General features: G+C 39.3%; 1 protein-coding gene across 1 annotated transcript in view; it reads left to right on the forward strand.

Annotated features, from left to right (window-relative positions):
- The first annotated feature begins 10 nt into the window (after positions 1-10).
- Positions 11-15,795, forward strand: part of Vps53 (VPS53 subunit of GARP complex) — a 122,688-nt gene continuing 106,903 nt past the window's right edge. The window contains exons 1-4 of the mRNA XM_020157928.2: positions 11-248; positions 3,406-3,486; positions 9,035-9,084; positions 12,611-12,677. Coding sequence (XP_020013517.1) covers positions 162-248; positions 3,406-3,486; positions 9,035-9,084; positions 12,611-12,677 — 285 coding nt within the window. The 5' untranslated portion in view covers positions 11-161. The remainder of the gene's footprint in view (positions 249-3,405; positions 3,487-9,034; positions 9,085-12,610; positions 12,678-15,795) is intronic.

Raw genomic sequence — 15,795 nt, forward strand, 5'->3', positions numbered from 1 at the left:
CCAGAATGCCCGGGTTCCCGGAAGTGCCCGGCTTCCCGGAAGTGCCGGACTGGCTGTCAGAGCAAGGGCGCTGCAGCTGCCGTGTTGCAATTCTGGAGCCTGCGTGACCGTTGGGGGTCCAGGGGCGTTGGGGCGGGGTCAGCAGTAGGCTGAGTGGCGGAATGATGGAGGAGGAGGAACTGGAGTTCGTGGAGGAGCTGGAAGCCGTGCTGCAGCTCACTCCTGAGGTGCAGCTTGCCATCGAGCAGGTGAGCGTTCCGCCCCCTCGCAAGCGGCGTGCGGAGGATGCGGTGGCGAGCGGTGGGTCTTGCGGCCTTTGCCTGGGAAGGTGGGAGCTGGGCGGAGAGGGGAGGGCGAAGGTTTGGGGGAGGCGGAGGTGGGGTCGGGTTTCCCACCCAGGGAGGGGAGAGCGTCCTTTCTAGGCCTGGATTGTCTCTGGATGCTGGCGCGTCCTGGTGGGTCTGTGCAAAGAGCTGTGTTCTTGAGAGGACGAACCTAGAAGATGGGACTCCCAGAGCGGCAACCTCAGATTCTGGGGTCTCATTCATTTACCAGGCCAGTGCTGTTTCTCTAGCTGTCCTCTTGTGAGTGGCTTGGAATTGGCAGGGGGTAGACTTTAATTTCTGAAGCGAATGGACAGACAGAGGGACATGTTGGAAAATGACACTTTTTTCCATATAAATGCTGAGGATTCCTGCAGTTTGGGTTAGGTTGGAAAATATTCCTAGGAGTCCCTTCTTCCCTGCAGAAATTCTTTAGTTGACTAAATTCCTTTATCAAGTTTATAAAAATTTCAAGGGTAATGATACTGCACTTTAGTGATTTAGGCCTTGGTACAGGGTTTCGCTCATGATGAAGTGAGAAAATCTTCCTTAAAGTAATTGCCATGGTGTTATGATGTAAGAAAAGGAGGGTTATGCTTCATTTAATGGGCACTGGGAGATCTTCCTAGGGGAAGCATTTCTTCTACTAATAACTAGCATATATTGACTGCTAATACTTACCTTGGGTCTGCCGTTGTACTAAGTAATGTGTTTGTACTGTTTTATAGACTTGGTTGTGTGTTTTTCAAGGAGTGCTTTGCTTACTCATATATACCACGTTTGAGACACACTGAAGATGCCAGACCACTGGGCAAAGCTTTCAGTATTTAGGCCACAGTGCTCTGTCACCCACCGGCTTTTGCCAGAAAAAGGCATACATTTCAGTTGCTCTTTGGATCTAGTGGGCTCAAATGAGAGAACAGAATACATTCAGTTACTGGTCAACAGGAATTTCAGAAGATCACATTATTGCTCTTTTTATAGAATATGTCTGGGCTCTAGATATTTATCTAGTAAGGAGACATCTTTCTTTTTCTTTTTTGTGGTACTGGGGTTTGAACTCAGGGCTTCACACTTGGAAAGCACCCACTCTACCACTTGAGGCCCAACTGCCCATTTTGTTCTGGTTATTTTGGAGATGGGGGGGGGGTCTCTCAAACTATGCCCTGACTGGCTTCGAACTACAATCCTTCTGATCTCAGCCTCCCAAGTAGCTAGGATTCCAGGCATGAGCCACTCTAAATGCTTGGATAAGTAGATATCTTGATGTCTAGATGAACTTAGAATTTTTTTTACTTTGGTAGTATAAAATTGAGTAAAATTCTGCAAACAATTATACAATAGCATACTTGTAAAGATTAGTGATTGTAATGAGTTTGAAGAGGTTGAAATAATGGAATCATATTTTACCCATAGATTAAGTTCCAAAATCATTGCATAAAGTGAACATTTCTGTAGATGCCCTTATGCTTGAAATTCCTTAAATTGCTCACAAAGTACAGTATATAAGTCTCAGTCTCTCTCTCTCTCTCTCTCTCTCTCTCTGTCTCGATGGTGCTGGGGATTATACCCAGGGCCTTGTGCATGCTAAACAAACACTCTACCACTGAGCTATGTGTTGTCAATTTTCTCCTCAGCATTGAAGCCAATCACTCTTTTTGTAGTTATCATTGGATGAAGTAGTTGTCTTGGATTAGGGGCTTTGTTTTATGAAAACACATTAAACGTTAGAATAACACCCAGGTTCAGTAAGAGGAAATTGAGACCAGTTTAAGGAAATGGATAACTCACATCTCTTACATCATGTTCACAGTGGGGCATACACTCATGGCAGGGACAGTTCCCAGCACTCCCTCTGCTGAGGGCTTATAATTGAGATTTTGTAAATTACATGTGCAATGCGATATATCTCTGCCACAGGTGTATATTGCAGAAATAGAAGTGCTAAACATTTTAAACAGACAACACCTTCACTTCCTTCTCACCTCCCTCACCTTTGCCTCTCCTCGACTTCATGGAAGTCCTAAACTCTTCTATCAATTGTCTTTAACGTCTCTTAGGAGACATTTTGATTCTTTGACATTATATTTCATTGGATGGCTTCTTCTATGAAGAAGTAGTTTTCCAGAATTATAACTATGTTGAGCTGGTAAAATCAAGTATCCAGGGGATTGTTTGACTGATTCTGTAGTCCACCTTGTTACATGTTCTTCATGTTGTGACTTTTGAAAGGACTTAGGTGTATTTCTCAGAAGGTGGCTGTCTTTATTCTGTTAACTTGAATGTCAGCTTTGCATTTCTTTATACTTTTTGTTTTTTAGTGGAACTGGGGTTTGAACTCAGAGCTTCTCATTTGCAAAGGAGATACTCTACTGTTTTCGCCACACCTCCAGTCGATTTTGCTCTTGTTATTTTAGAGGTGGGGTCTTGTGAACTATCTGCCCTGGCTTGTCTTGAACCACAATGCTCCCGATTTCAGCCTCTCAAGTAGCTAGGATTATAGGCATGAGCTACCAGTGCCTGTCCTCTTCACACTTTCTGAAGCATAAAAATTGCTTCAATGTGGGCTGGGAGTGTGGCTCAGTAGTAGAACACTTGCCTAGCATGCACACGGCCCTTAGTTCAGTCCCTTGCACCATTAAAAAAATGCTTAAATGTGTTATGAATTCTGTTGCTGAGACATCATTGAGACATGGCACATCAAGGCTTCCTTAATATAATGATGCCTCAGTCAGTTTAGACTCATACTACATAATGCCTGCTGACTTTTCATTGTGCCAAGATGTCAAAACTACAGATGTTGAAAATTAAAGATTTACTTTAATAGATGTTTTATCGAGCATCTGTTTCTTTAATAGTTTATCTATTATGTGTGAGCATTATAGAGTGGAAAAAATTTTTTTGTCTTCTGGGAATTTACTACCTAATGCAGGGGAAAGAAAGAATACATAAAACAAAGCAGACAGATCATGCTTACTTTTAAATCCCCTGTTTAAAAAATTGTTTTTTTAACTCACAAAAATTATGTATAATTATAATGTCTAACATGATGTTTTGTATATAATCCCCTGTTTTTATACAGGTATTTCCAAGTCAGGATCCTTTAGATCGAGCAGATTTCAATGCTGTGGAGTATATTAATACCCTCTTCCCAACAGAGCAAGTAAGTATAGAGTTTTAGGTTTCCTTCATTTCAGAGGCTTCTGGCTCATCCTAAATGTTGTGATCGGTATATTATACTACATAATCTAAGGGCCCTTGTAAACAAGTAAATGTTAAATCCAAATTAAACTCCACTGTAACCAATCAGGTCAGTTAGTAAATTGAGTTAGAATGAAATTCTTTAGTGAGCGTACTATTAGTTAGCAATTGTAATCTTAGATTGTAAGAACCTTCTCACCCCCTTACCCTCCCCACCCCATCTCCTATCAAATATTGAGTTATAAATTGGAAAATGGAAAAGATATTTTTTTCTTTTGTGGGACGGGGGTTTAAACTTAGGGCTTCGCGCTTACAAAGCAGTTACTCTAACACTTGAGCCACACCTCTGGTCCATTTTGCTCTGGTTATTTTGGACATTGGGGTGGGGGGGCATGTCTCATGACCTACTTGCCCTGTCTAGTCTCAAATCATGATCCTCCCTATCTCAGCCTCCCAAGTAGATAGAATTACAGCCATGAACCAGCCACCAGCTCCCCACTAAGATTTTTACAACATAATAAGGAAAAATGGGAGTGAGGCAGGCGGGATAATCCCTGAGTCATGATGCAACTTTCAGCCCTATTTCAAAATGTAAATTTTTACACTTTCTGTTTTATATTGTTTTGTTGGATGATTTGCCTAGACAGATGGGTTTTGCTTATAGTATACCAGACTTAGAAGCAGCAGAGCTGGGAGCAGGGCGGCTAGAGTTCTGCTGAGTTTTTCACTTACTCACTCAGCAAACTTTCAATGGGCATCTGCCATGTGTTGTCAGTCACTGTCCTGGGCATGAGGATACAAAGATGAATTAAAACACATCCTTTCCCTAAAGGTGCATGATCAAGTAGGGGCATACTGGTGAATGCTGTGAGAGGATATGACACAGTGCACTAAGGACTAAAAGAGCCATTCTCCTCAGGAAAATCAAAAGCTCAGGTAGCCCTCTGCCGAGTCTTGAAGGATTCACTTATTTCTTCATTCAGTCAAACTCAGCAGTCACCTTTTTTTTTTTTTTTTTTGTGGTTCTGGGGTTTGAACTCAGGATTTTGTGCTTTCAAGGCATGCGCTCTACAGCTTGAGCCACTTCTTCAGCCTGCCCATCACTGTTAATATATTGATGTCCATCCTTTCAAACTTTTTCTTCTTTTGAATTCAGTGACAAAATTATTTCTTCTTAAATGCATTTTGACATTTAATTGACACAATAGTATCTGTACATATTTATGGAGTATAGTGTGACATGTTAATATAGACATACAATGTGTAATGATTGGCCTATATATCACTTCAGACATTATTTCTTTGTGTTGGGAACATCCAAAATCCCCTCTAATACTATTTAGAAATAGACAATTAATTATTGTTAACAATAGTTATCCTACTGTGCTATAGAATGTTAGAAGTTATTCCTCCTATCCAATTGTACCCCATCCAAAATTTTTCTTATAGACATTAGTTTTTAAATAGTTTTAAAGTGATATACTACAGGATTGTCTTTTTGGAGATTTCACAAATAGCCTTTTTTGTCAAAGCAGAATGTGAGGAATTAGCCAGAGGTAGACATTTGGTAACACCTTGCATAAAGCTAGCAAGTTTAGCTATGTAAATGTTTCACTTATCCCACCTTGTCAAGAATTCCAACTCAACAAAACAAAAATAAGGGTTAGATTTGAAACCTACATAGGAGACCACCAGGTTCTCACCTTCTCCTGAAATAATTGTGTACATATTTGTTTTTTAAACTGTTTAAGGAAGCACAAGACATTTATTGTTCCAAAGACTCCATTATATGTTTTATCTAATTATGCCTCTACTAGGCTTTGAGTTCAAACCCCAATGCCACCAAAAAAGAGAAAAAGAAGGAAGAAAAACAAGAATAGGTTTAGTGTCACTTTCAGAAGAGAACTATGGATGGATGTATTTCTGTTGAGTGGCAAGTGCTTGTGTGTCTGTGGCTGTTGGAGACTGGAACAGGTCCCTGGATGTCTCTCTTTCACCAGGTTCAGGTCTGGAGAGAGCTCAGCTTTATGTACTTTTACAGAGCTCCTCAGGAGGTGCTGAAGAGTAGTCAGGTTTGGAAATAATGATTTTGGAAACCTTTTTAGTCTCCTGCAAGTAAACTGAAGACAATCATTTGATGTTTTCATTGGAGATTTGATTAAGGGAAACTAGATGATATTTTATGAAAACCTAGTATAATCCTAGTCCTCAGGAGACTGAAGCAGAAGGATTGCTTGAGCCCAGGAGTTAGAGACCAGTCTGGGCAAGTGGATAAAACCCAAGGCAACAAATTACTTATCATTGCCACTCCTCCCCTTTGTTTTTTTTTTTGCAGTGCTAGGATTTGAACTCAGGGCTTTATATTTGCTACCAGGCACTCTATTGCTTAAACCACACTTCCAGCCTTTTTTCCTCTGCTTATTTTGGAGACAGGGTCCGAATTGCTCAGGCCCAATTTATTTCTTAAAAAGCCATAAATTTTCATAGAATAGTAGAATGTAACGAACAAAAATACTAATAGTGGTTGTATGCTTCTGGGACCATGGGGTGATTTTACTTAATGTTTTGGTTTTTTTTCTGATAAATGTGAATTATTATTAAAATTGAGGCAATACTTTTCCATAATGAAAACATTTAAAATTTTATGCAATTAAAACTGTACAACTCCATTACAACTAAACCAGATAGATGAGTCTTAAAGAGAGGCTGCATCACCTCCACTTAGGTATCCATCTGGATACCCACAGAGCTGGCCCCAACTCCAGGGGAAACCCTCTTCCATAGTTGAGGATTCCTGCCATAGGGCAGCACTGAACTGATGGGAGGGAGTGTGTCATATCTGCCAGTGTTTTGAGGTGCAGAAGAAGTAGGTCATGAACCATCGCCATGAGAGGTAGCATGGGAAAGGAAGAAAAGCAGAGACCTTGGAGTCAGGCAGATTCCCACTTACTCTGACTGCCATGTGTCATCTCCATGCCCTTAGACAAAATGTCTGTACTTCCCAAATCTCAACTTGGAGGGAGGTAATATTGTGTCTCATATGACTGAGAAGAGTAAGGGAAGTGATTTCTGTAGTGTCTAGAACAGTGTTGCATAATGAACCCGTATTAAATGTTAGCACCCTTTCCCTTTTGCTTCCCCAATAGAAAATCTGGAAAGTAGAGGGAAAGCAGTCAGCATGGGTCTACCTAACAGTCAACAAATGCTAGAATTATAGGATATTTCTTTTTCATACTTTTAATAACCTTATTACTGGAGTGCCTGAATTTTCAAATGTTTCTCTCCTGTTAGCAGATATCAAAGCAGTCTTTTTTGTTTTTTTAAAACCTCCTTGCCAGTGTCTCCATGGGTGGCAGAATGATCCATCAGATAAATATGGGCAAATTTGCTTAACTTTATAGGTATTTAGGTTGTCTCCAGGTCTTTGCTTTTTGAAATGCAGTTAAACATTTGACTGCATAAATATTTGGAATTATTCTTGGAATAGACCTTCTTGTCTAAAGATTATCAAATGTAAGAAATGATTACTGTACCACTAACAATATTCACTGATGTGGAATGACCTCCAAGTTACATTGCGAAGTGAGAAAAGTACAGTACTCTATGGATGTGCTTTTAACACACAGACTGTATCTGAGAAAGTAGAAAAGAAGCGGCTTAGAGCCTCTGCCTCTGGGAAGGAGAGCTGGAGTCAGGCAGAACAGAGTGAGAGGAAGCCCGGCATTTTACTATATGCTCTCCTTTACTATCTGAACATGTATATGTTTTAAAAATTTTATAAATATTTTTGCATTTGCAAAAATATTTCCCATATTCAGAAAAATAGTGTAGAGAATTCATGGCCGTCCTTCACCCAGATTTCCCAAATAGGAACATTTAAAAATAGTTGTTTAAAGATGCACACACAAACACACACACATTATGAGTTCCAAAAGAGATAGGCAGGTCAGGACCCGTTGTACCCATTTTGCATATGAGGAAATAGAAACTCATTTGTGATTTAAATTATACCTTGCCCAGCTTTGAAGTGACGTAGTCCTGACAGAATCAGATTGTGTTGAATCCAGTTGGATTGGATTCCTCAATGAAAGTCACTTCTCCTTTCTGAGCATTATCTTTACCTCAGACTGTTCTTGGATGGATCTCTGACTTGCTCAGAACACTGAAGAAATGTGAAATCCCAGTATGACATGTCAGGGACCTGTTTCTCTACCAGAACTGCTCCTGGAAGGATCCTGGCCTTCTCCTGCCAGCAGAGGGAGCCAGCAGCATTTTATTAGCACAGTTCCTAAACCACCTCCACTTCCTTCTGAGGTTGAATATCTGTTGTTGGAGAGGAAAGATTTATAAAATCGTATTTTAAAAACTTTTGTTAAAATAGTGCTATTGGATTGTACTTTCTGTCTTCCAGTAGGGGGCACCATCTCTTCACATTTGCCCATCTCTAAGGTTGGAAATGGTCCATTTTTGTCATTAGCTTACAAAGAAAATCTTTATTATAATTACAGTAGCAGTACATAGTCAAAATAAAGTAATTAAAAATACTCATAGGCAAAAAGAAGAAAACTTTGGAATCTCTTCATAGATTAAAACTACTAATACAGATTTCATAAATTTTAGCCAATAGTATATTACAACTATTAGCGTGTATCCTTCTAGACTTTTTTTCTAATGGATCTATGTACATAAAAATAAATTTATTTAGTTGTTGAAATATAACATAATATAGAAGAGTATATAAATCTTTTTTTTTTTTTTTTTTGGTATAGCCCAAGCTGCACTCAAACTCACATCTTCCTGCCTTAGTCTCTTGAGTGCTGGGCTTAGAGGCATATATCACGACACTCAGATTGAATATGTAGATCTTAAGTGAACAACCTGATGAATTTTCACAAAACCCAGATCAAGAAATAAAACATCAGCAGGCCTTCCTTGCTTCTTCACCATCACTATCTCCCCTAAACATAACCACTATATTGCCTTCTAACACGAAAGAACAGTTTCAACTATTCAACTGTGTAGATATACTCATATAGTGTATATCCTTGGACCTGGCTTTTTTGTTAATAAGATTTATTCATGTTGTATGTTCTAATAGTTCATTTCTTTTCTTTGCTGTATTTTTATTGTATTATTTGTCACAATCCTATATAACAGGGCTTAGCAAACTTTCTGTCAAGGTCCAGGTAGAAAATATTTTAGGCTTTGTAAGCCTTGCAGTATCTGTTATAACTCCCCAGTTCTGCTCAAAAGTGGCCATAGACATATGAAGTGAATAGGCCTAGCTGTGTTCCAATTAAACCTTACAAAAAAATGGTTGTTGGGCTAGATTTGACAGTAGTTACCAACTATTGCTTTACTTTTAAAAGAGAAGGTAAACTTGGTATCCTACTGTGAGATTAAACTTTTTTTGAGATTTCATAAATAAGCTTTTAACTCATCATTTTCCTGTGAAAGAGGAATTCCAGGAAGTGAAATAACAGCTGGGCACTCTTTCTTCTTTATCTTAGTCTCTGGCAAATATAGATGACGTCGTGAACAAAATTAGACTGAAAATAAGGTAAGTAATACCATGTGATCATTAATTAATGAAAAGTATATTGTTAATTTATATACTTACATTCTGAGTCACACTTTTCTATGACAGCACTGAAATCTCAAATTAAAAAAATATAATAGCCAGGTGCAGTGGCTTGATCCTTGTTACTCGAAAGGCAGAGATCATAAGGATCACAGTTCAAGGTCAGCCAGGGCAAAAAGTTATTGAAACATCCCCCCCCACATCTCAACCAATAAACCAAGCGATGTGGCATGCATCTGTGATCCCAGCTATGAGGGAGGCATAAAAAGGAAGATCAGAGTCTGAGACTGGGCTTGGGCAAAATTTCGAAACCCTACCTAAAAAAATAACTAAAGCAAAAAAGGTTTGGGGCATGACTTAAGGGATAGCATGCCTGCCTGTTCAAACCCTAGTACCACCAAAAACAAAACAAAACATAATAGGTGGGTATGGTGGCACATGCCTTGTAAATCCAGCACTCAAGAGGTGGAGACAGGAGTATCTCTAGTTTGAGGCCAGTGGCCTCAAACAAATAAATAAACAAGGGCTGGAGATAAAGCTCAGTGATAGGGCACTTGCCTAGCATGTGTAAGGCCATGGGTTCAATTGTGAGCACAGAATTACAGTTAATTCTTTTATGAGTCTTGTGGCAAGGAAATTGATGCTTTAATAACCAGTCTTTAATTATTCATAAAAAAGGAAGGAGAGGTATAATAGAGTCAGTTCAAAATAGTCAATTATAAAAGGAGACAAAAACTTTGCTATGGTATTTTTAATGGTTTTATTTTTTGATAGATTTATATTTTTTTGTATTCTGAAAGCTCAGATACCGAGCTGGGCTTATATGAGCTGGGCTTATATGTATGTCCTTTAGTTACCTGTTGGCTAACAATGTCAAATCTGATGGTGGACCTTGGTGGTGGCCCAGGATTAAACATTGTAATTAACTTGGGACGTGATTGTCTAGGTTGATTATCAGATGTCCTCCTTGCCCAATAGCTTTGTTCTGGCCTATTCTTGTCTAGGTTTATGATTTTGACACATGGTAGGTGCTCAATAAATATCTGTTCATTATTTTAATACCTCAAATATAGTTTTAGGTTTTTGTGTTTGCTTTTAACTTTCGATGAGGTTAAAAGCAAAATGAATCCATTTTGAATCCAGCATATGACTTTTTTTTTTTCCTACAATCTTTGGGTTTTTCAGTGCAGGGCTCTGCCCATGAATATATTGTTTCTTTGGTGCTTACAGAAGCACAAATAAGCCTCCTTATTGTTTTGTTGGACTTAAACTGTAACAGTTCTACTAGAGACCATAATTCCAGTGTTTGAATAGAAAATGGAAATTCCTGGTGATACAAAGATCACTTGTGGAGCTAGGTATTTTCTGCCTTTCACTACCTTTAATGGATTCTTCAAATGAAAACTGAAACTTACTGATACAAATTCCTCTGGTTGAGGTGCTATTAAAAGGATTTGTCATTCCTGCGGTGTTGAGCCGCAAGGGCAAGAGGATCTGGAAGTCATAGATCTGTCTCACACACGTACATGATCAGGACACAGAAGGCAAGTACTGATTGCATGTATTCCCCTGGCTTCTGGATCCTTTTAAGGTCACTACTGAGGAAGGATTTTGTATGGGGTAATTTGAATTCTCTGACTTATTCTTTGTTTTTTGTAATGGAGTTTATTAAAAGTTAGGGAGGGGAATTACAAAAGGGATCATGGTGGGGCCAGATGGAAGTTGCAAACAGAGCGTCTTTTTTTCTTTTCTAGGTGCTTTTAAAACTTATGCTAGCCCATGGAAAGGGAAGAACCTAGTGATTCCCAGCCAATAATTGATGAGTGGGGAGGGGCACGGGTGGTCCCTGGGCCAGGTGAGGGCAAATTGAGTTGTCCCTGAGCTAGGGTGTATCCCTAATCTACACACATTTGCAATTGAAAAGAAGGCTCAGAGAAAGAGAGGAATGTCTAACATGAAATACATATTTTCTAAGAGTCCCGAACTTTCCCTAACTCTTGCCTCGATATCACTCCCTCAACCCTGACTTTAGATTTGGCCTGCAATGTGACTTAATGTTTCATAATAAGATTATTTCATTCAGTGCTTTATTCCATGTGGAAAAGCCAAGGTGCCCATCCTTCAAATTCACCCTGTACATTCACTTTCACCAGAAGTAGAGAAGGAATATGGGTCAAGATAACACTGGCATGAGAGATAGGGAAAGTGGGAGAAATAAATATTTTTAAAGTCTAAAGATTTTACTTGCTTTGGTAGGAAATTGATTTAAACACTCAGGATTAGTGGGCACTTTATACAGCCCCTGTGTTTTGGAGAAAACATGAACTGAATACAATTGTATTTAGCCCATGAGTAGAGACTCTACCAAAGAATATCATCTTACTGGGCGTGGTGTGGTTCTGAAAGCCTGCAATGCCAGCTCCTTTGGAACAGGAAGTAAAACGATTTCTGTCCCAGGCCAGCCCGGGCAAAATCAAGAGACCCTATCTTATTTAGACTCTGAATGTAAGGATGGGAGTACAGCACAAATGGTAGAGCACTTGCCTACCAAGCATGAGACCCTGAGTTCAATCCGCAGTATTGCTTAAAAAAAAAAAAAGGCAAAAAGACAGAATTTCACCTTACCTTTCCATAAATTTCTAAAATCTCACTTATTGATCCAAGTATTCCCACTTAGGAAATTTTAGGAAACTCTTGTTTATGATCATAATTCTTAACCTTAGCTCTTTGCATTCAGTAACAAACATGAAAACTACAAACAACAGTGTCTTGAGGTTACTCAGCTGGTCTGGGATTTGCCAAAGACCCTCTGCAGTAGGGTCAGAGGACCTCATCAGCTACTGGTCTATGCAGTCTGCATGGTAGATGTGCCTACAGGGCAAGTCGGATGAAGTCGCCATAGATGAACTCTATGTGGCAGATCACACACACTGGCCCCTCCTCCTTGACTCCCATTGTTCCCTGGTAGCTGCTCTAGAAGGCAACTTAATTTAGCTTCTTAAATCTGTTGCAGGCAGTTTCCCATCCTCCAGGACCAGGGTTGGTGATCTGGGCAGAGTTCTGAGTCATACCCTATACTAAGGTCAGACAACACAAGGCAGCCAAGTCACTGTCACCACTATGTAGCTCAGTACATTGTTCTCTCTCAAGAAAAAGCCTCTCTGACTTAGTCTTGTAAAACTTCTGTAACTTTGTCATTCTGGATTTACTCCATTAAAAATACTAAAATTTTATTGGTCCTTTTGGACAGCTCTGGATAGTAAGTAAAAACTGCCAAGTTTTTAAATCAAGACGACTTACTAGTCTACACTAGGCTTACCTTCTTTCACTTTTGTTGTTGCTCCCTGAGTTCAAAGCCTTATTCTCATATTGCTCCAGTTTGTTTGATGTTCTGGATAAGTAGGTGCAGTCTGCAGAATTTTTAGACAACTTACTAATTTTTTCTTTTGGTTCACCTAGAATAGAGATTATTTAAATGATTTGTGTCCTTTAACTTTTTTGCTAGGAGACTGGATGACAACATTCGAACAGTTGTAAGAGGTCAGACAAATGTGGGGCAGGATGGAAGACAAGTAAGTAATTTATCTCTCTATACAAGTAAATTCTCCTAACATTTTTTTTTTTTGGTAGTACTAGTACTTGGGCTACTAAGCAGGTACATTATCACTTGAGCCACACCTTCAGCTCATTCTAACTTTTGGGGGAAGGAGAAAGGACTGGAGTTTGAACTCGGGGCTTTGTACTTACAAAGCAGGCACTCTACCACTTGAACCACACCTCCAGTCCTCATTCCCCTAACTTCTTAAAGACCCACACCAAGTGCTCTCAGAACACTTTCTTAATGATCTGTCCCATATACAGTAGGAAATGTGCATAACCTGCCACCCATATAGCAGGAGTAGACTACCCAGGCCAGCCATGAACTTTCACCCATTGCCTCTGAGACCAGGATCATTCATAGCTCACTCTAGATGGGGACTTGCAGGCTGCAATGAGCAAACTGAAGTGTCCTTGTCTTTTACCTTAGTCTCTTTTCAGACATTTCTTGTGCCTTTATTTTGAGTACTATGGCTAAATAAAGTTACTGCTTTTGTCAGCTAAGTGTCAAGGTTACTGCAAAAGTAACCTGATGTAACTCAGTTCCTCATACCTAGATTTGCTGGCCAACAGGTAACTGGGTTCATTTCAGAGTTTTATAGTTTTTTTTTTTTTTTTTTTTTTTTTTGATCTAGGACTGTTGAGAGGGGATGGAAGGTAAAAGAAGCATGTGGGAGGAGATATTTGTCAATGATTGAAGGGCCAGATGTTATCTATTAGCCATTTTCCTTTTTATTTGGATTCTGTTCTGCTGTTTAGGCATCATGTTTCAGAAGTGGCTGTCATAACAGAAATGCTGAGCATGCCTTCCAGCCTTTCTCTCTACAGTGTCTGGTCCTCCCTTTTCAACACAGATTCACTTAGGTCAGGAGTGTGTTGTTGTGATGGTTCCAGTTCTGTTATTTGTCCTTGTTGACATTTTTTAGTAAGCTAACTTCTGAAAACATTCATCTTGTTGTCCAGATTTAGGGTAGGGGAAGGCTGTAGTCCTATGTAGAAATTTCCTCATCTCTAATATCCATATTTCTCTGCTAGTGTATTATAGGATTTACAAGTCTCTTTCTGTTACATTTTTAGTTTTACATCTTTCTTTCTGTTGATACTAGGGTTTTGTTTTGTTTTGTTAAAACGGTACTGGGGTTTGAACTCATGCTTGCTAGGTAGGTGCTCTACCACTTGAGCCATGCCTACAGCTTTCCATTTCTACATTATATGAATTTTTTCCCCACTCTTAATAGTCTTCTATTGTCCTTATTAATAAGTAGTTTATCTTTTTCCTTGTTATCATAATCAGTTTTGTTTGTAGATAGATGAGTTTCCTAAGGTAGATTCTATTACCTGGACTCTTCCATGGTCTTAGTCCTTATGGTCTTAGTCCTTATTCCTTTGTTTTTGTCTACCAAGGTATCTCCATGGAGCACAGTCTCCTGGCAGATGGAGCCTATGTAAATGGGGCATGTACAGATAATGAAAGAGGTACAGAGTACCTTGTAGACTACTACATCCATATTCTGCTGATTAACTTTCCTAATCTATTTTTGATCATGTCATTTGCCTCTTCAGAAACCTCGGTGCCTATTGCCTTACAGTGAAATTACTTCCTTTGCTTGCCATTCAAGACTTCTGTCTGCCTCCCAATTTTGTCTCCTCTTGTGCTATATCCCTACTGAAGACCTAGAGCTCAACAAGCATGCCCTGTGATTTCTGAACCCGTACTTAGTACTTCTTTGTGCCTGAAATGTTTTTTCTTTCCTTTTTCCCAATAGCTACATTCTAAATCTTACCCATTTAAGGGCCAGCTTCTTTTATGATGTTTTTTTTTAACCTCATCTGGATCACACCAAAGGAAACAGAATTTTAGGACTAGAAAGGGACTTGGAATTCTTCTAGACCCTCCTCTTCTATAGAGTGAAAATTGATTATAGGCATTATTATTCAATCAGACATGTGTCCATGAATTCCCATAGCCCTCTGTGTGTGCCTTGCCTTGGGTTTTGTGGTCTTCTTTGACTTACTGGTGAACACATCTTGTCCCTTTTATTGGTTTGTAAGCTCCTTGAAAGTAAGAGACACTCTTTGTCTTTCCTTTTTTTATGAAACAGAACTTGCTGTGTGTTCCAGGCTGCCCTGGAACTTGTGATCCTTCTGCCTTGGCCTCCCAACTGCTAGAATTGCAGGCATGTACTACCACACTCAGCCTTTCTCATCTTTATATTTCAGTACAAGTAGTTCACATGCAATAACATTTTAATCAACTGTATTGCATATTTAGTGTGCATAAAATTATTAATTGCAAATAAACAAAAGTTCTTGTCCATAAAATATCACTTAATCAGTGTTTGTTTGAATAGTCCTGTAAAGTAGTATAAAGCTTGATTTGTGTATGGGATTTTTTTTTTTTTTTGTGGTGCTGGAGATTGAATCCAGAGCAAGCACTCTACCACTAAGCTATGCCCCCAGTCCTTGATTTATGTGTTAATAGTCTTAGTTTACTACTATTTGGAGTAGCACTACTTTTTAGTGTGATTCAGCCTATATTACAATGGCTCACTAGAAACCTTAAAATACTTGAGAGTCTCAGATGTTTAAAATTCTAAGAATAGCTGGGCGATTGTGGCTCACACCTGTAATCTTAACTACTCAGGAGGCAGAGATGAGGAGAATTGTGGTTTGAAGTGAGCCTGGGCAAATAGTTTATAAGACCCTATCTTGAAAAACCCATCACATGAAAGGGTTGGTGTAGCGGCTTAAGGTGTAGGCCCTGAGTTCAAACCCCAGTACTGTAAAAATAAATAAATAAATAAAGCAAATGATTCATCAGGACTATGTAGATATATATTTTTGTTGCTTATGTTTTTAACCTGTGGGTCACTGAGTAACAGTAGTGGAGAGTAAATCAGACCTAGAAGTGGGTAAGCTCAGGAATGTAGCTCTCCCCACCTTCACCTGGTAAAGGGTTACAGGGTGCTGCAGAGAGCAGGTCATATTTCAGAGAGCAAGACCACATTTTCAAGAGTGTTTAGATAGCATTTCAATGTGTGATGGAATTTTGTATTCGTCTCCTTAGAATCCAGACAGAAAGGAAGCCCAGAA

The sequence above is a fragment of the Castor canadensis genome, chromosome 11, assembly GCF_047511655.1.
Source record: "Castor canadensis chromosome 11, mCasCan1.hap1v2, whole genome shotgun sequence".
NCBI lineage: Eukaryota > Metazoa > Chordata > Mammalia > Rodentia > Castoridae > Castor > Castor canadensis.